Genomic DNA, 22495 nt, shown 5'->3' with positions numbered 1-22495 from the left:
TATAATTTAATCTATGGTTTTACCGTCTACTCGTTAAGGTAGTCAAAGTCAAACTGACATTTGTCACCTTGGCAAATGTCAGTTCTGTATTATGTAAATGTATCTAGATAAATCGCTGTTTCAAACAGCGATTTATCGCATACAGATACATTAAATTTATAATTTATTCCATCAAATATAAAATCCAAATCAAATGGTGAAATAAATGTTTTTCAAGAAAACAATAAGAAATTAAAGATTTACAGAAAATATAAAAAAACGTTTGGGTACTTATGTAAACGCGTTACAAGTTATACTTCTTTGACATATTAAAAATGTTATTCTACGATTGTAGAAAAAACGAAACGAACAATAGAAAAAAGGTATTTAATACATTGAAAGTTTTATTGTAACTAATCTAGTTAAAAAAAGTTTATTTAAATATTACAAAACAAAATGTTGACTAAAACTTCAGGATGTCGGTTTTTTGTGCGCGCACATCGTAAAAATTTACTCTCATAATTTTTCCGTAACGCGCCAAAGACTTGTATAACTTCAAAAAGACCGCTTCCGCCACCGTGACCACGCACGCTGTTGCTTACGCGAAACATCGGAAATTTTAAATTTTAAAATTATGTAAATAATTAAATTTAAAAAAAATAGTTTATAATAATAATACATAGATAGCTTCAATCCGTTTAAAAAGTGTTTTCTTAATGTGTAAAAGCCATGATAACAAAAGACAATTCCCTATATGTTATTTACATGAATGTTTTTAGCAATTCAGAACCGTCTGTGCTTTACCCATGTTGTCAACTTTGGGTCGAAATACCGGTATAAGTAAGTTGTTAATAACGCCAAAAACTTCGTGAGGAAACCGGCTTGCCTTAGACACGACAAGTCGACGGCGTGCGTCAGGCACAGAAGACTGATCACCTGCTTACCTACTAGTTTAACAAATGATCATGAAACAGATTCAGACATCTGAGGCCTAGGCCTCAATGTTTGTAGCGCCATTGATTATTTTTTCATTGTGAGACTACCGTCCCTAAGGTCGTAGGTCCTATACAAGCCGGGATACAGCCGGTGTCCCAGCATTCCATTTATGTACGCATTTAAGATACGCTCAAACTGTAATGGAAAACATGGGGAGAAAACTGGCCTTAGATCGACGGCGTGTATCAGGCGCAGGAAGCTGCTTACCTATTAGGTAGACAAATGATCATGAAATAGATACAGAAATCTGTAGCTTAAGCCTAAATTTTTTTTTGTAACCTACCTACATAAATACCGTACTTAAAATACCTTACCTAAGTTAGGTTAGTTAATTACTATACTTATTCGAATCAGATTTCATAACTTTAATAAATATGTTTTAACCTATAATAAAGTTGCTAACTATTACTTTCCCTAAGCTTTAATATATAAGTATAGACGAACTAAGCATATATCGTATGTGATATGAAATTAATATCCTAGTTATTGCTATTGTCTTCATAACAATACAATTATATTGAATACAGGTATTTATGCAGTCGATCTCGCATTGAGATTATGATATTAATACTGCCTATTCATCTAATATTAATGTTATTGTTCCTAATATTTTAGTAAATATAAAGTGTACAATATGAGAAAACGAAGCAAAACATCCTGTTTCAGACACAGAATGTTCTTGCAGTTAAATAATTAATGAAAGTTTTTGGTATAAATACCGGTAAACTTCTTGAGCATTAATCAAGGGAGTGGGGGAAAGTTTGCGCATCGTACACAGCGCGGGACACAAACGTCAATTGTTTTATCAATCACGCGATTGCACGTCACTCTCCCGCTGCCGCGCACCACCGCCCCCCACTCCCAGTGCTACCTAAAATCGGTGTTGCGTTGGCAAGGAAATTTGTTCAACATGTTTGTCGGTATCTATACAGTTTTGATTAGTAATTATCTGAGCGTGCGTCTCTCAACTATGAGGGTGAGGGTTCGAACGCCATCAACGAGTGTAATATATGCATTGAACGCTCGTATTATGAAGGAAAACATCGTCAGGAAACCGGCATATGACCTAAAAAGTCGATGGCGTGTGTCATTCAGAGAACACTGATCACCAACTTGCCTAAACAACAATAAAGTGATCACTAGGAGTCTAAGATCCTAGGGGTTATAGTGACACGGTATTTTTAAGTTATGTAATCAATATTGTATATAGCGCTATCCGAAGGGCAAGTGCTGATTAAGGATACTATGCTGAGGACGTTTACAGGATTGGACCACTAGAGCGGTTTATGTAGAATCCTTTGGGTTCCAAAAACGACACTTTCTCCACAAATAAAAAAACCGCAACAACCCTTGTTCTTGTCATCAGCCTTCTGTACATGAGCAATAGGCTAGTAGGTAATCCGCCTCGATGCTACCGTCGAGTTTTTGGGTCTAAGGCATGCTGGTTTCTTCACAATACTGCTCAAGTGCCTCTGTAAAAACAATAATAATGAAAAGGAAAGTAAAACAGATCAGAACAGTTAAGCTTGCCTCTTAATTAATTCGTATTAATGATTTGAATAGGATACATATACAATTTATAATTAACATTTTTTTTTTGAGTTCCATATCCTCTATAATACTTGTTTATAGGTATCATAAGTTATTATAATAGCTCTGTAACTATGAGTTTTGATATTTGCAACCTCGTTTCGTCTAATATATTTTTTTAATTAACATAGCATAGTTTGATTTAACGTTATGATTTAAAATGATTTTATATTCACAGCTATATTAAGAATAACAATGATGATATTACTTATAAAGTGAAATACATTTGTACTAGATATATACTAAGGCAGAGGAGACACTCTCAATTGAGATACCAAATACAACGCTGTGTGATGACAGGGTCACTCGTATAGATACCGGCAAACATGTTGAACAAATTTCCTTGCCTGCGCAGAAGCGATTTTTAGGTATCACTCGGAGGTGGTGGAGCGCGGCGGCGCGAGAGTGACGTGTCGATCGCGTGATTGGTAAATTAGTTGACGTTTGTGTCGCGCTCTGTGTGCGAGGCGCAAACTTTCCCCCACTCCCTTGTTTAATGCTCAAGAAGTTTGCCGGTACTATATTTTCTGTTAGCGATAATAATACCGGTTTGTTTTTATAAGCAAATTGCATATAACCCTCTCAAAATATTTTTCTCTTAAACTTAATATTGAAATCTTTGATGATAGAATTGATGTATGGGTGCACCAGCACCTAGTGCCTGCTCACTTCTACACCATAGCTTATGAATCCCTAATTCAACGTAAGAATCGTTTCGTGTCTCTTTTGTAATTTCACAATTTTTAATTAAAATCAAATTCTAAATTTAAAATTTATCCTTATAGACGGCAGACAAAGCAAATATGCTGACGTCCAATTAAGCTAAACAATTTCCAATTAAAATTCAAAAAGTAAAAAATTAAATTATATTTTAAACTTATACGAAGTTTAAATTTGAATATTATAATAGGCATTTTAATAATATTTTCAGAACACTTAAAGCAACGACTTACAGTCAATAGCAATGGAGAGATACATCTATCAGCTTCAGCTAATCTTGGTGTCTACAGTTTCAAAGCAATAGCCCGAACAAGAATATCACAAGTCTCTGCTTCTGCAGCGGTAAGTGGAATATCCTTAGTTGCTCACTTACCATCTACGCATAAAGTCGCATGAGGCATGAAGCATTGCTGGTGTAATTCGTAGTAAACCTACATTTAAATCAATACGATGACGTCACGCCCTTCCCAATGCGTAGAAATCATAGAGTAGTGAGGTCGCTCCGTAAGCGAAGTGCCCAGAAAACTTCTTGAAGAAGCTAGGCTGGATTCCCCCAAAAACTCAGTCACTTCTTGCCTTCGGGCCTGCTAGTCAGTTAGACTGTAGTACAATTTTATTCCCTGCACAGTTGATTTTATAGGCAATTACCACCTCATAACAATAATTTAAGATAGAAGAAAAAGAAATAGACTGACGAAATGAAAATATAAAAAATAGGGGCGTTACAACCAGGGGGTTTAGATCTAGACATAGTTTTCTGTATTTGTTTCATAATCCATTATTTTTTCTAATAAACAAGTGGTGATAGCTTACGGTGCACACAGCACGATGTTTTCCGTTTCACGAGCGAATGTCAAATGCGCACATAGGCAAAACATTCAATGGTGCACAGCTGGGTTTCAAACCTACATGCTCAGAGATGAAAGTCACACTCTAAAGGAACTAGGCCAATACTCATACCAAACAAAATTATACTCTTATTAAAACCGAAATTATTAATGAAACAAATGTTTCAGTAACTTGATAATTGTTAATATAAGGAAAATGATGTTTATGAATTATATTACAGGTTCAGCTAACAATCGTCGAACTTGGAACCACGATCAATTTACCACCTCTACTCGTTCTAGAACGCGATGAAGAAGAACCACACCTAAATCTAGTACCTCTAGACCGTACGAAGTATCCGAACTGCGAATACAGCCTTTCAAATAAATGGCCATTGGACCAAAATTGGCTTTACGTGGATTCAGAAGGTTTACACACACGTTCCATAGACAGAGAACACGACTCCATAGCATTCATGCCTGTATCTCAAGTTCAAGTGGAACTGAACCTAAATTGTAATAAAAGAAGCAAGCGTTCTAACGTTGAGAATCTAAATTATGGTTCCAATAAATGGATTCTAACAGATAGTATCTCCTATAACCCAAGTAGGACTCTGGTAAACCTAATAGTTAGGGATATAAATGACAATGCTCCGAAATTTAAAGCAGATTCAGTGACAGTTGGGTACCCAAGCGGTGATTTAGCAGAAATTGTGTTACCAAGAGCAATAGCCGAGTTAAAAGTAAGTACTAACTATAAAAGTAATTTTAATAGTTCATATTTTGACGTTATCATAATATGCTAAATTCAAATCTATATACTTTTCTAGTTCGTTGAGTCAAATATTGGGGATATAATGGGGATTAGTATAGTTGCCAATGTTCTTGAAAAGGAACTATCTAAGTACTGAAATAGATTTTAAGCTATTACGCGACTTACTAGTGTATCTAACAATTGAATGGAAATGGAAGTCATATTGGCCTCCTACAGTTTATAAAATCTCATTAATAACTATTTTAAGAAAGAAATAAAAGACTCGATTATTTAATGATTATGTTGATTTATTTGCTAAGTGGCATAAGAAGGACAAACTTCACAAAGAATTTCGAGATTCGAAAAAAGTACAAAAGTGGATCTTTTGAAATACGAAGAAATTAAAACTTCCAAACTTTTCCTTTATTCAAACAATGCCACGGCCTACAAAACTGAATTGTGATTCAGCATGTATCTTCATATAACCTGTTTTGGGTAACCTGTCTTTGTTAAATTTAAAATGATTATATATCTATTTTTATATGTCTTTATCAATAAATAAAATTGTAGCTGTAGTGTAAGCAATAAAAAAATCGATTTTGACCTACAGTTTCACCTTATTTCTTTGCTTAATTTCATGCTTTATAGATTTTAATATTCCGGATTTTATAAAAGTATTCATTCGCCCCTTTGTGGAGGAGTATCTAATCATCCTTTTTGCGGCTGCTTCTATCTACACTAGATAACAAAACGTCTTGTTTTTAACTGAGGTAAATAATATTTTCCTTTAACTCAAATTATGATAAAATTGAAACTTTAATTGCAATTATTCATGTAGGTAACTTAATGTACCTGTGAAAATAATAATTTAAATGTACCAGTTCTCAAATCAAGGTTGTAGAACGGTCCAGAAGAACTGGCAATACACTCACTCTTTTATTTCGCAATTTTTTTAAACAAAATGTTTGTAACTGGTACCTCGCGTTCCTTATAACTTGTTATTATTTTTTAAACAATAAAAAAAATTGGAAAACTTAACGTTTCACCTCCAACATGGCAAGTGAAATATGAGCATGCGCTCACAGTACTGTTAACAACACGCAAACACGTAAAGAGATGAATAAAATAAGATAATAATTATAACATAGTATTTAAACTGATTCAAGTCCGACCAGCCACCACAAGCACTGACTATATAATCCTTAACGCGGTAATTATCACATAATTTTTCTATTACACATTATTAACTTTGCTTAATCTAATTTATTTCAGACTCGGGACTTAACAGAAGTTTCTAAACCGTAGTTTTGCTACTTTAAAACCAAGTTTATGAAAGTTAGGACCAGTGTTGGCCTAGTGGCTTCAGCGTGCGACTCTCATCTCTGAGGTCGTAGGTTCAATCCCCGGCTGTGCACCAATGGATTTTCTTTCTATGTGCGCATTTAAAATTAGCTCTAACGGTGAAGGAAAACATCGTGAGGAAACCGGCTTGCCTTAGACCCAAAAAAGTCGACCGCGTGTGTCAGGCACAGAAGGCCTATTCGATATACAAATGATCATGAAACAGAAACAGAAATCTAAGGCCTAGACTGGGGCGTAGCGGAAGATTGTAGCACCATTGATTTATTTTTTAATCTAATTTATTAAGACTTATTCCATGTCATGTGGGACAAGACGAAATGATTGCAACTCGTAAATAAAACAGTTGGCAATTAGAAAGAGTGGCGGAGAGTCTCGTCCGTTTATAAATGACTTTCAGACAGAACAATAAATATATGAGTTTAAACAGAAAGCTGAAACAAAACTGAATACTATTCCCAATTTTAAACTACCTTTAAACATTTTCAAATTTCGAACATCCGAAAGAAAATGTTTCAAACATTTTTGCTGTTTTTATTATTGTTATGTTGAATAATTTGTCTTATATTCTCAATTTTATGTTAAATTATCACGGGACTACTTAGAAAGGTTTGGATATATAAGCACTGCTGCGTTGGTTATATCATTTATATACTTATTTGGTGTAGATTACACGAATTCTGAACCGAAACAATTGTTCATTAGCATTTTCAATCAGAGCAAAAGCCCTCGGGGTAGGACCGCTATAAGAAAGGATTTCTTGTGGCTTCTTACAATATCTCTTGTTTAAAGTAATGCTTACCTTTGTGTCCTTAAAACTAAATTAAATTATGTATTAATTTAAACTGAGGAATATTACAAAAATCAACTCAAAGTGAAACGCTCAATTATTTTTTTCTTAGTTAGTTATTTTTTTAAGTTCTTAAAGGACTTAATATAATCATATCCCAGTATGTTTAAAACCATTGTTTGGATTGTGTAATAGTGCATTAGTATTGCTATTATCTGCAAATACTGCTGAGGATATAGGGGGCGCTTAAAAAGATGTGTATGTTCAGACGTATGGATGGACAGTACATTTACCTAAAGATAAAAAAAAACATATTTAAAGTTTCTATAGAACTATTTTCAAAAATGGAATGTTAACTTGTTAGCGATGGATCAAATATGGAGTTTGTCATTTGAATTTTAGTTGTATTAACATACCAATACTGTACACAACATTTACGTTTCGTTCCTTACGTTTTTATTGAATTAAAGGAGTTTGTATGTGAATAAAAAATAAATAAGAAATATAACATACATCAAGAAATGTATTCGTCTGCTCTCTAAACACTTAACTATAGACTCTTCACAGACTGAAAACAATTGCCTTTACCAATCCCTCTACCAAATAAAAATTCTATACTAAATGTATAGAACATATCGGGCTCGAGCAGCTAACCAGTAACCCTTTAGTACTCTTTCGTCTCTTTCTGTCAAATTGGTGTATGCCATAAGGAAAAGAGATAAGTTATACAATATAACTAGTCTCGATCGAATTCATAATCAAATAAGTTACTACGAATTGATAAAACAATCAAATAGTTCTTTAGAACTGACAATCAATTGCATTCTAAAGCGGATTTGTATTAATTTCAAAGTGAATTATGTATACTAAAATGTAATAAAATTAAAATTGTGTCGTGACTCACCTCAATGGCACGGCATCTTAAAATTATTACTATCTACATCCTTATAGCAAGATTTATTGAGTAAACAAACACTTATCAATTGAAGTCTAAAAATATTTTGTTTTTCTTACTGCATATGGTTTTGGCAAGAATATATTTGAAAAACACTTAGATAATATTACATCAGTGTTATAACTTATTAGCACACAGCGAACATTTTCGTCCGATTCTTTTTTTGGCATTATTTAATGTAATAATCATAACACCTGGAAATTTCAAATTTCGAACAGCCGAATGCAAATGTTTGAAATCTTTTAGCTTTATTTATTATTATGTTGAATGATTTGTCTTATATTATAACACCTGAAAACTTTAAATTTCGAACGGCCGTATCAAGAAATTTTATTTCATTATCGGGCCAAGGTCTTGTGTGTTCTTTTTTCTCCGCTAATCACAATCAACAATATTTATCAATATGCTATTATATTATATGTAATAGTCAAGTGTCAACCCGTAATTTTTTATATATATTAAAACATTGTCAATCTTGTATCTTTTTAAATTGAATATAACTTGTCTCTGTTTTTAGCATTGTCATTCGTATTTAGCTTTGTGATACACATCCTTTATGGTACTTGCATGATATGGGTAAAAAGCATTTCTTTTTAATTAAAATAAAATTTTATAATGTTTCATGTCACAGCGTTGTATATAATATCCAATACATTTTTAACGTTTCGTAGTAAAAATACGACAAATAATTAAAAACTAATTCTGTGCATTCAAACCAAAAAAATAATGCAATAGACAATAATAGCATTTTTTTTTATTTGGAAATATCTGCATTATAGAATTTGTTAATCGGTCCAATCGTTTTAGAGTTTATTGCTTACAAAATACAAATCTTTCGTTTTAAATAACAATCCTAAATGGGTCTTGGCCTTAGATTGCATCCATTTTTATTCATAGTTCCTTCTGCCGGGTTTCCTTTACCATGAGCTAGTTTCAGATGTACACCAAAACAGAAAGTCCACTAGTGCACAGCCGGAGAAAACCTACGATGGAGATCGTAGATCTGATGGAGATCAGGGATGTGTGTTCTGAGAGCTTAGGCCAACACTGCTTTTGCGTTATAATATGTAAAAAATCTGTATTATTTAGTCTCGGATCGAACATTGGCCTGACTTTTAATGCTGGGAGAATTTAATTTGTGCCTTGGGAATACCCTAAGACGTTAGCGCATTTAATGCCTTTCGCTAGCTTAATCAGTATAACAATTGTTCCAGGCGACTGATGCTGATATAGAAGAGAATGCATTGTTACGGTATATGACTTCGGATGAGAGGTTCGTAGTATCTCCAACAACTGGTTCCGTTCATTTGAGGAATCGTGTTACTTTGGAAGATAATACTCGGCTAGTGGTGGATGCTGTTGATCGAAATGGCACCGGGCTTAAGGGGTCTGTGGAAATTACGGTAAGAAATGTTATTATTTTCTCTCCCACAGTTTCCCATAGGTCTATATGTAACCTATGTTGCGGGTTTATTAAAGACACAGAAATTTAAGTAACAACACATTCTTTTAAAATTAATAATAGAAATAAATTTATTTAAAATATTTCTTTATAAACAATGTACATTGTTTATAACTCAATCTTACAAATGATTTTAAGCAATCGTGGTAGGCAAGACTTAGCCACATAAAATTCAAAAATAATTAGTTATGAACGAAAATTGTCGAATGCCTTGGAGGAGGCTTTTTCCCGTGGGAGCTCCATATATCTTTGGGTTTTGTGTTGTATTTGTATGGAATAAAATAAAAGTATATTATAAAGATTAGTAACAGTTTACTTTATCTCAGGATCTATGTATGATCCTGGTACACTGTTTGACACAGCCTAGGCCAATGAACATAGCGATTTTATGGATTATTATGTTGTAGAGATTTGTGGGTTAATCTTGCCATATGCTTACTGCTTCTTGAAGGACTTATTTGTATAGGTAATATGGTAAAAATAAGGTAAAATGAAATAATTGTATTATTTGTATTTATTTCTATGATAATAAAAGCCTTTTATCTTATTTAACGTAAAATAAGGTCATAAAAAAGTCTCAGTTCTTGCGTGACAACTATTACACGCACATTTTTTTTCCTCGAGGTTAACAGGAACGTCAGAAGTTCTTATCCAATTTTACACAGTTGAAGTTCAGTGTCGAATAAATCGGAATATAAAATATTTAATACAAAAATTCGAATAAAATCTGCAAGAAATTTGGGTCAGTTGGTGATTTATGGGCTACTTATTACGCCGATCGGCTTCCAGAGTTCGAGAAGAGACATAAATTTAATTCATAAAACTATTTAATAGGGGTCAATTATTTATTCCACTCTCGTACAAGTTTTTATGAATATTGGATATGATAAGGTTCAAAGTTCAAATGTTACTACGCCACTTTTAGTAATAATAAAAAAGGTCCTCCTTTGTCCCATTAGTTCCATAGCTTTCCGATACATAAATCGCAACTGTATTTCTGAAATTTTCTTGTTGTCTTGAGCAGAACAGCTGTTGTTTTACCGGAGTCAAACCTAGGATAAGTTTAAATGCAATTAAGCAATGATTGCGGTCTGGGGTTGTACGTGGTTGTTTATTTTGTTAAATGTTTAAAAATTTTAATCTTCTAAAACCGAAATTTTTGTTTCTTTATAACTCTTGCGAGTAAGCATTTTCTCACGACATTTTCGCAGAACAACAATTTATGATGTGGTCGCATGAGTCAAACAAAAAATTCATTCGGTATTTATAAGACCATTTCTGTAAATTTTCGTGCCAATAGCCATTAAGGATGTGAACCTGCACCAAACCAGTCTCACGAGGTTTGGGTCTCTGGTGACAACTTGTATCCTGTTTGCACCAATTTTTACTGTTAGACTCGTGAAAAATCCGCCGTCACGTAGCTATGATAGCATCTATGTGTCATAGACCCAAAACTGTCTTTTTCTATATTACAAACGCCCAAGTTCAAAATGTACTAGTCAACCGATCTACAGAGCTAAGAGTTCGTGACATAGCTTTTATTAACTGTGCAATTTAAAACAAAGTATATGTCTGATCGTACTTTTTTATATTTAATTAATGTAAATACATGTATCGTAACTATCCGTTGTTTACACTTTTACACTTCGTTACAATAATATACAAAATCATACATATAAAAAACAAAAAATACATATAAGTTGTAAGTCCTTATCACAAACATTTCTTTAACTTAATTTTAACAGAAGATTCTTGGTTGTATGTTATAAATACAATTAACTAAAAGGTCAAAGTCCGTTGTTTCAGACTAATATATACACCGGACGAATTCAACATGCAAGGAACTCTCCGCCACTCCTATTAATCTCTAACATTGTTATATAATTCTTGATGCAACGTTGCTCCACATAAATGAATAATAATTCAATGAAAAAAACTATAATGTTCAGTATCATTAGTCATATTCATACCCATTATAAATTTACTACCTACATAATTTTCCTGATTGCAAAACTAACATGTTCAAGACCATACACTTTTCAAAGTCGCTTTGTTACACAAACCGTTAATATACATTAGCTTTATTTAAAATAAATCATTGCTGTTTCAACACTGTATCAGGCGATAAAAGGCTTAATAAATTAAAGGCACTAATTAAAGAGTCTTATAAATCTGACAAAATAACGGTTCTTGACCCCAAATCTTTGAAGTATCTTTTAATAATGTAAACTTCAGAGAGCATTGTTTACTATCCAGTTGACCTTAACTGTTTACATAATATTATTTACTGCTGACACTGTAATGCACATTGTACATCGTTTTAGGCTGTGCCTACAAATATTGGGTTCTGCCTATTGTGTATACTCAGCATTATTTTTTGCACGCTATCTGCACCTATTCTCTATTAACCTAGGCTTTGATTTGCGGTTCTTTTTCTTTCTTATGTGTGGTCGTTTTGGTGGTTATTAATAAATATATAACTTTGGTTACTATGAAGATTTGAGATATAATATACACTGCGAAGCTTACTTTAACAATGAAAATGCTAAATGCTTGTATTTTTATCTATAGTAATTGTATATTACTAGTACTGGTTTGTTTTAGCTTAGGAGACTAATAAATAGGCATTTTTTTATCTTTAATTATGTACTTTTATATTACTTGGTTATGATACTTTTGTTTCATAAACACAAAGACTTAGTGTCCCGCCATAGTAGTAAACTAACTCACCCTAACAAGCCCTTTATGAATGCAAGCTGCCTATATCGGCTTCGCACTGCCAGACATTTGTTTTTTTTATTTTGAAAATATAATAGCCTCAGGTTACGGTGATAAGGAAGAAAGAATTTTCCAATTCGTCCGGTAATTTTCCAATTTATTATTAACCTTATTTAATTATAAAAATAATCCACAGGTTCGGTTATTAGATAGAAATCAGATTGCGGTTCTAACAGTTTCAAGTAGATTTCTTGACGATGAAATAACAATACTGGATGAGCTGAGTAAGGCTGTTGGTTATGATGTAAAACCACTTCGCACTACCGTAATTTCGGAAAGCCGTTATGACAACGAAGGAGACAAATCAAGGATGCGACGTGATGTAAATACAAATGGAGCCTCGTTAAGACTTTATGTTTATGGCCTAAAACAGCGTGAACCTGTTGATGTCACACAACTGACCGAGTAAGTTTTCAATTTTAATACTAACATCCTAACTGCCGTGGTCTTAAGATCTTAAATAGTTCAAGAAAAGGACATAGCAATTCTTAAAAGGAAGGCAAACCCACTCGAAAACCCTCTGGCTTAGAGACTGTCTATAGGTGACGGTTGGTATCTGATACTTAACATTAGATGAGCCTCCTGCCCGTTTGCCCGTTCTATAAAAAAATAGGTAAATAAAAAGTGTTTAAAGTAGTAAAAAGACATGAATATTTAGGTACCTAAAGAAACCAGGCACTATATTTAGTGTTTGGCCTAAGGTTTTTGTATGTGTTTCGTGATTATTTTTTTCTAAATAGGAAAGCCTCTGCCTGACATCCTTCGATTTTTATGTCTAAGTCATGCCGGTTTTGTCATAATATGTTCCTTTACCGCGCGAGCGAGTGTGCAGATAGAAAGAAAAGTGTGCTGGTGCCTGCGATTCCCATGCTCGCTGTTGAGAAGCGCAGACTAAAGCCACTAGGCCAACATTTCTCTTTAGGTACGAACGACCCACCTCTAGAAGGAAAAAGAACAGCTTGAGTTCGAACACACGACCTCAGTGTTGAGTAGGGTAACAATATAGCAATACATTTATTAGTTACCTCTAGAATTGCCAGTTTTTCAATTATTTTATTGTTGGTTGAACTTTTTTAACTAAAACTTGATTAAACTAAAACTAAAAAAATTACAGTGATCTTAGTAACACCATAGCAACGGTCAGCTTGGCCCGTATCCTATCACTAGAAGATCATCTAGATGAACTACAGATATGTCCTGCTTTTGAACGTGAGATTGGATTGTTAGCGGCAACTATTGTACTGGCAGTGTTACTTCTTATCATAATTATAGCTTTCGGGGTATGGTTCTACTTGCGAAGGTAAGTCTTTTACAAAAAATAATTGTACTGTCTTATTGAAAAACGTCACGTTTTAACCTCAATTTAAATATAGGAATCTAACAAAACGTTCCTGATCCATGCCAATAGTTCTCATGTGTTTTAAAACGTTATTATGAATTGAATTTTAAAATATAAAGGTAACTTTTATAACTAGGTACTAAAATATCTTCCTCCGAAATATTTATAGTTTTATCACCAAATTAATAAATGTAAAAACAAGCTTTACTGATATATACTTGGTAAATTTTTTTCAACGAAATTTAAAAAATGTGAAACTTAAAACAAACTCCACTGACATCGATGTACAGTATAATGATAATCTCTAATAGAAAACTTTTGAAGAGTTTAGTAACATATTATTTTACAGGAAAATAGCGAACGACTACGACCAGTTCAGTGACCAAAATAGTTTGCGTTCACGAAACGATTCCATCGAATCCCCAAAAGTGGAACCTGTATTTACAACACCAAGGCTTATAGGTATAGAGGAACTACGAAAGAGTGAAAAAAAGCTTCAAGAACGTCTTGATGCCCCCAAAGAAGTACCAGAAAAGCCATCTTCTAAAAATTTTGAGATAATTGATATTGCTGAAACTGATTCCAAATGGCCGATTGTAATTCAATCAATTGATAAGTTAAAAGATAACGCTGATGAGTCTGATAATGATGAATTTGGGGAGAAGGTACGTCCAAGAAGAAAATCAGTTGTCACGTTTAACGAAAATGTCGAGAAAATTATACATCTTGAAGATGTTTCGGTGGACTGTATCTCAGACGCTGATGTTGAAGTTCACAAATTTTAAATTATTTAGATATTTTTTTGTAACAAATTTAAAATTATAATTAGTATTAAAGTGCAAAAAATTAGGTTTAATTGTGAGACCTAAATCTTAAATTCTAATAAATTTACCATTTAAAGACTAGATTATACTTCAAATTGTGGAACCGGTTTGTAAGTTCACTAAAATATTTTGTTAGTCAATTGATGAGAGAAAACATTTACATGCATACAGTATAATGATAATAACCGTAAACAATTATAAATGCTAAAAATTATATAAAAGATGTAATAGGAAGAGCTTCTGCAAGATAATCTGATGAAGATTGGCTAATAGAAAACATTAAAAAAGATAGATATAGCATCAAAATCAACACTTAATATTTAAAAAATACAAGAACAAAAATTAGAAATAATTATTGGCATGATAAGCATTATCCTCCTTTGTCAATTGTAAAGGACACTCCTACCTGAGTAAAAAGCGATACTCTAAATTTGTGAATCTATAACAGTAATTTCGTAATCTATTTTTTGCTTAAAACTTAATGAATAATTGTAACCAGGATACGTATTATTTAACGTATTCTTCGTATAATATCAACCATTATTAAAATATTATTTTTACAATCTAATACAATACATTTTATACAGGAACATTATAATTTTATCTCACCGTTTCTTCAGAAAAAAATAAGTTTTATGCACATGGCCAAAACCCAAAGACTGTTTGAGCCAATGTCCTCTTTATAGCTGCTAAGATAAAATCGGAGGAGTGAATAAAATTAAACTTAACCGTCATGTCTCTTAGTAGGTGGCAAATGTGCCAAAATTCACGATATTTATGGTCCACATTCTAGGTTACTTTCCAAATTTAATATAAATGATTAAAAACAGCTATTATTTTAAATTCCATAAATAATAATACTGTTGTTATGATAAAAGAAATAAAAGGCAGAGCTCTCTCCTATAACAAATAATAGAAGAAAGCCGTTCTCGTCCGCCGTGAATCTTTCAGCGAGCCTTCTGGGAATGTCCATAGGCGGGGCGGTATCACTTAACACCAGGTTTGTCTCCTATTACATTAAAAAGAAATTAAAAAAAAAGAATTGAACACGTATTGTTATTATTTGTTATTTCTGTGTGGGAAGTGTTATCCTTCAGAGTGCAACTTTCATCCGAGGTAGGGATAGGTTCGATCCACGGCTATTCATTATTGGACTTACGGTCTAAGTGCGCATCTAACTCTTGCCCATACGGTGAGAAGAAAATCGAGACCGGGCATGCCTTCAAGCCAAAAACCAACGACATGTGTCATACGGAGGGATGATCACCTACTTGTCTAGTTATAAAAAAATTAACACACGTAAGATCAAGGAAAACTGGCATGCCTTATTAAGGTCGACGGAGTGTGTTAGGAGGCTGAGGATCAGACCGTGGACTCAAAAATATAATAACCAACAACTCAAATAATTAATGACTTAGTTAATAATCATATTTAAATAACTTCAATTAAATTAACAAATTCTTTATTGAAAACAAATGATATTAAAAAAGATTCACAGCTGTGAATCTGTTTATACCTAATTTGTTGCTAATAGATACTTTGTCGAGAGTACTTCATACTAATTGATCGTTCATTTAATGTTCTTATATTTTTGCTTTATTAGGTGTACTTGTAATTATATTGCCGAGTTTCATTTTATAATTAATTACTCTCTCAATATTTCGTAAGTTGTGCGTACTATAAACTTTACGCGAACTGTCCATATACACTGCCCACACAGAATAACATTACTTGTTAAATTATTTCTACTATTCTTTGTTATAATATAAGAGCTCTGACTTCTATTTCTTTTCGCATAACATCAGTAGTATTACTCAGTTTTAAATAATTACACTAAATAATATAATCTTAATAATAAAATATTATCAGTCTTACATTTCCCGTTGTTTCTTTATTTATTCCTTCTCCCTACGATTAACAAATGTGTGCCTGTTTTGTCAATCGAGGCTTAATATTAATTATTAATATAAATTGTGTATCAACGACCAGCAGTTATTTGTTGTACAATTATAATCATATAATTTGACTGCGTAGTAATTATAAAAGGATATAACTAGTCACCATTTATGGAATTTTATGGACGCGACCGCTCCTTAAGCCTCATAAAAGTACCGTAAAAAAGATAGAGATAATTCGTAACACTTTACTACTGCCTGGAGTGACGGAAAATGTCCATTAAGATTTCATAGTCGTTTTATTTACCCATAAATTGCACAAAAACCTCTTTATTCAAATACTCCTCGGAATATCCAGGCAGATGCTGTAAAATGCTAATCCAGGACTAAGTTTTTTTCTGTTAAACCAAATTGTATTTCATTTTATTTAACGTTTTTGTACCAACCTGGCATTGTGCGATTTTTTTAGAAACTCTCGATAAATTAATATTATAAAATATATTTACTAATACGGTTGCGTTTGATAAACGAACCAATGAAAGTTGTTTCTTAACCCCTTTGAGAAGTCGCATATGTGAAATACAAACACAATTCTTGTTTCGGTTATTAACAAATACGATCATGTATAGAGGATGCCACATGTATACGCTTCAAGAATCCATCAATATCGTCGGTCCGAGGCAACATTTCGCAAAAGTTTCCATCGTCTAAATAATTGCAAACTCGTCCAGTCATCTTCGAGCAAGACCAAAAAACATTTGACATTATTCTAAAAGCAACCAAAAGCCAAAAGCATTATGAACGTAAATCACGAACAAAGGTTAACCTACCTGTATCGATTAATATGTATGAAATCTCGAAAATATTCGTAAATTGAATTATAAAAAGACAAAAAAAATTACCAAAAATGTTCAACACCGCTAGCTGTCATCTAAACAATTTCGATCCGGACCTGTCTTACAGTTATTCTTAACGGCGAAAAATTATGTTATCAAGGCGCGGAAAGAGGTCAAAGGATAAATGTAGTTTAAAGGTAATAAAAAGTACAATAAATAATTCTTATCTATTTAATTGTTTCGACATGTTTTACTACAGAGGTATAATATAATATCACACATATTCTACGTATGCTTAAAAGGACTAATCTGTGTAACTACAGACGCATTTCCTAATCGAACTACTATTGTTCTTAATTGGTGGCATATTTGGGTGTGACTAATATTTGTATTTTCCGGTTCCCACAGCCAGTTTAATCTTTATACTTAAAGCCAGACCAATAAAATAAAAAAAAACCTGCTCTGGAGCGCTAAATAAACTATGACTATAGCAACACTAAGTATATACATGCAAATTGGCATGACATTTGAGATTATTATTGGGTACATTCCTATAGACATTCTTTTCTCAATTTTTTCGTTATAAATATTTTCAATTTTGTCATTTTAACGCACATATGTCACAGACTATCCAAGAATTAGACCACGCACAATAGAGTCGACACCTCACCACACTTTTACAGATAACGACAATGACAATCAATAATGACATCTTATGTATATTACTGCATACGTTTCCGCAATATGGCAAGGTTTTTTTTTATTTTATGGTCAAGTTTAACTTAACTTTTTACTTTTTTGTCCTAAACAGATTTTGTTCAAACTCAAAATACCTTTATTCATACAGATAAACAAATACACCTATAAACGTCAAAAAAGAAGTTAAAATAATTGTAAATTTACATTTACTACCAGTTCGCAAGTCAAGGGCGTAGAGAGTGTCTAACCTGAATGGCTTTCCAATTCATGATTGTGCCTCAGTATTTTGTAGTTTTCGTTTTCAGGAGCCAATTGATAGTCATTTATTTTTTTACTATATACTTACATTAAGTACAAGTGTACTATTATTACGTGGGTACATTACTGAGAGAAACGAGATCCCAAAATAAAAGACGCAAATCTAAAACTATTTATTGTGGTTCAGATCGCCTCCTTAGCTTACTGTTCTAAAATCAAATAGGTCCTGGTTTAATAAAAGTTTTAAGTCGCAAAGCATAGAAGTACCTTTTTAGATCAATGTCATGCACATATATGTCTAGACTCTTCAAATTTTGATATATAATTTACATTTATAACCAATATTAAACTTAGTAATACTTTAAACTGCACGTTGAACTCGTGAAACTTTATTTTTTGTTCTCTTATTCATTTCTTAATAAATGAATTAATCATAATTGCTTTATTACATTCAAAATATAATTGTTTAATGTCAATGTTATATTTTATTGTATTTAATTTTGTTTATACGTTATTTTGCTTAGTTTATTTTAACCGTGAGTATTTATCAAAGTTATGTCAGTCACGCCAGCTGGCACTAAGTGGCTTTGTAACTATAATATAATTAAAGGCCTTTACTAAGATGGTATGAAATTTTGAAGCATGTGCAAATTGTATAATAAACTTTATTTAATACAAAATATGATAAACATTTTCTAATGCTAGTACCCACTCTGTCAGAAACGTGTACCTACGTGTATATACCTAATATATGTTTAAAAATAAAAGAATATTTCAAAAGAAAATAAATATAATTTAAATATTTTAAGGAATGTATAATTAAGTTTGTAATGAAAGAGCTGGAAACCCTGACACAGGTAATGTTTACTTAAAAGAGTTCCCAAATCTTACACATTGTAATGCAATTGTACTTAAAATGAATAAACACATATTTTAAAAATATATATATAATTAAAGGACGACCAATACCTTATGTATGAGTGAATTTGTTGTTGCTAAACTAATTATAATAGTAAGTATAAGTCTAATAGTTAATCTTGCCATTATCAACTCTGATCTTATGAAAGTAACTTTTTCTGGAAAAACAAACGCATGATGTTTCATTCCTTTACCATGCGAACAAGACGAAGAGACACGAAGAACACTTAGAACGTCAACCAGATAACGTAACCCAGTTGTGTAAAAGGTTAGTTGGAGAAGACTTGATACTCTTTAACGGTGATTAAATAACCCAGTGTAAACGGTCATAAATTAGTCTCCTTGCTCGCCATTCCACAGCATTCAGCGGCAATATGTCATCACACGTGCCTTCCATGTGTGCAATATTTATAATAGGTAATGAGGTATTCTAAAGTACCATTCTAGGCTGTATATTTTGGTTCTTTTTACTGGTTCACAGTTTTATAAGCGTGGTAACTACAAAAACCGTCGGAGTTACGCCCCGAGAGAATTGCCAGACGTAGGCACTCTCTTCAACTGCTACATGGCAATTAGCATTTCATTATTTCGCTTATATTCTATTGTTGTACTCGAGTGGTTAATATAGAGTACAACTAAACTCCTCTATTATTTATAGCGCCCCGATTATTGCTTTATAGAATCGTAATAGTTTACTTAGGACTATCCGACATGTTCCTTAGGCACAGATCGCAGCTGGAAAAATTCTGCGGCAAGATTGTCCGGCTCCGACTCGCCCATAAATATCATGACAATATTTCCGGAGTAGTTGTCGCCCGGGCCTGGCGTGAGACACCAACCCTCTTAGTTAATAATGTCCCTTTTTAAGAAAGGGGAGACTTCGACACTCCCCTGCTACCTAGCTACTCGGTCACATATCTGGCTGACTGCGTGCCCGACAGGCTAGTACGTAGGGGTCCTTGAAAAAAAAATAGTTTACTTAGTATAGTAACTATAAATGTTAAAGATTAAATTGAGTCAAAATCTTACAAAAATACTCTGAAAACGGCTGTTAATGTAACCTTTATTTATTTACTTGAATAATTCTCTGTTTTTCTCTACAAGAAACGTGATGTCATCTAATGTAACTTCTATCCTATGAAGATATAATTAATATTCCCTGACCTACATGACCTTTCTAAGCGAGAACCGTTCTCTTTTTAAAGTACAACAACCTTTGTATTAACGTAATGAAGAAAATCTTTTAATCTTTGCATTCGAGTCTTAATTTTATTAAATACAAATTGATTTATTCAATGTTAGTAACTAAGCCCTTAATCTGAGTGAACAAATTAAAAAAAAAATGTCGCTTGAGTTACAAAAACATGTAATTCGAAGTATTTGGATTATATACAGTAGTTTAATAAGCAGTGATGGCCTAGTGGCTTCAGCGTACGACTCTCATGAGGTTCGATCCCCGGCAGTGCACAAATCGACTTTCTTGTGCTCATTTAACATTTGCTCGAACGGTGAAGGAAAACATCGTGAGGAAACCGGCTTGCTTTAGACCCAAAAAGGCGCAGGCACAAATGGCTGCTTGCCTATTAGATTAACAAATGATCATGATAGAGACACTACTGTATCTGTTACATGATCATATGAGGCCCAGACCTAAAAAAGTTGTAAAGCCACTGTTTTGTATTTAATTTTATTGTATAGTAGTTTAATATACCTTTGAAGAATTTAATTGTTTCTTATTTAAAAAATCTGCGTCTCGTCAGAAAATCGTGTTTATTATTTAAAGGTGCTTAATTTTAAGTAAAATACTTGAGAAATTACTTTGGAAAACTAAAGAAAACTTTTGTTTTCCCAAGTAAACTGTTAACGAATGAAAAATCTATTGTAAGTTGAAGCTATAATATCTCCAGTACCTTTTATATGAGCGTTGAGAATTGAGTAAGACGGAATTTCCAACTATTCATAATTCAACATTACCTAGATGTGTAATGCTGAGGAATATTTGCCTATTCAACAAAGGTATTATGAAATCTAGTAGTAGGTACTATTATAAAGGTAAATATATCGTTTATTAAAACCTAAACATAACAATCAAATATACAGGATTTACGATTTTCTTAACCTACATAAAAGTGAATAAATAGAAAATTCATGGTAGTGTGCCTTTAACGCTGGCAGCATTTCCTCGCTGTATTCGTTGAGCGAGGAAATTGTGCTTTCTGCGCTCTGCTCTGGGGCCACCTGTACTACCAGGTACCAACTTAAATCTATAATAAGTGCCTGTGTACTTGAACTTGAATGATTTAATATATGTTTTGTCTCGTTGTCGAGAGTGTGTGTCGAGAGTGATCAAAACATAAGTATACTTGCTAATACGGCGAAACAGCGAAACCAGTGTCTAAATCCTAATAATCTAATAATCAGGCACAGAAAGCTGAATAAAAACAATTTAAAAACAAGTCGTTGGAGTACTTTTATTAAGATTACATTCAGTTTATTAAGATTACATTATTATACATACAATAAAATATCATATATTATTTTAAACAAGCTTCCGCTCGCGTGGATTCGTGTATTTTATCAGTCTCTTGCAAATTTAACTATAATTTCGAGTAATATTATGCATAATGAATGACACACCAAAACCTTATATAGGAATCTAAATAAGGCTTAGACTAAAAGAAAACTAGGTCAAAACTAAAAGAAAAAGACACCTCCGCCTGGTTCTTAAGTTGACAATAAAAAAGAATGCTATAATGTCATTTGTAGTTTTTATTAAACTTTTCCTCATTATGTTCAGGAATTGTATATTCTATAGAAAAAGGTGTCTTCAGGAAATGTTAAATTGGATATAAACATATATTTATATATTTCATAGGAGCTCTTCTTCACCAATGTGTCTCTCAACCTGGTTATCATGCTCTTAATGAGGTTAAAGTTTTCATTTAGTTAAGGTTATTATTTGGTATTTTATTTTTTATCTTTTTAGTTTTACTTAGTTTTTAATTTGTGTTTGTTTGTTTTAATTTTTTCCTTTGATGGATTACTTATGTTCTAATACAATTGATGTGTGTGTTAAATTTGTGATGTCATATTTTCTTGTATTTTTTTTTTGGGCATTGTAACAGAACGTATAAATTAATAAATAAATTATTAAGGAGTTGGTCAAGTTTTAAATGTCCAATTGTAATAATATTATATGAAATTCATTAACTAATGTTAATGTACCAACCAAAAATGTACAATTAAAAGGAATTTTTTATATTAAAGTTACTTATGATTTTCGAGTTATTCTGTTATCTATTTTGCAAAAAAAGGGTTTAATATCAAGAAAACCAATACTTATACCATAATATTTATAAGTTAAACAATTTGTAAAACTTTAAATAATTAACTGATACAAACAAATTTGACGAAATCGTTTAAAAATGTAATTATAGCGCCAAAAATCTTTACGAATCTTTAATATATATCAAAAGACTTGTTTTTTTATTAAGTAATTACATATACTAAAACATA

The 22495-nt window shown here is 32.5% G+C and overlaps 1 protein-coding gene across 2 annotated transcripts in view; it reads left to right on the top strand.

Annotated features, from left to right (window-relative positions):
* Window positions 1-16240, top strand: part of LOC123706667 — a 40341-nt gene extending 24101 nt beyond the window's left edge. For both annotated transcript variants that reach the window (XM_045655981.1, XM_045655980.1), the window contains 6 exons: window positions 3497-3627; window positions 4355-4855; window positions 9185-9373; window positions 12347-12615; window positions 13325-13510; window positions 13899-16240. In XM_045655981.1, coding sequence (XP_045511937.1) covers window positions 3497-3627; window positions 4355-4855; window positions 9185-9373; window positions 12347-12615; window positions 13325-13510; window positions 13899-14334 — 1712 coding nt within the window. In that variant the 3' untranslated portion in view covers window positions 14335-16240. The remainder of the gene's footprint in view (window positions 1-3496; window positions 3628-4354; window positions 4856-9184; window positions 9374-12346; window positions 12616-13324; window positions 13511-13898) is intronic.
* The last annotated feature ends 6255 nt before the right edge of the window (window positions 16241-22495 follow it).

The sequence above is a fragment of the Pieris brassicae genome, chromosome 3 (genome assembly GCF_905147105.1).
Source record: "Pieris brassicae chromosome 3, ilPieBrab1.1, whole genome shotgun sequence".
NCBI classification, from domain to species: Eukaryota; Metazoa; Arthropoda; class Insecta; order Lepidoptera; family Pieridae; genus Pieris; species Pieris brassicae.
Note: the sequence above shows the minus strand (reverse complement) of the source record. Positions and strands in the feature narration are given on the sequence as shown.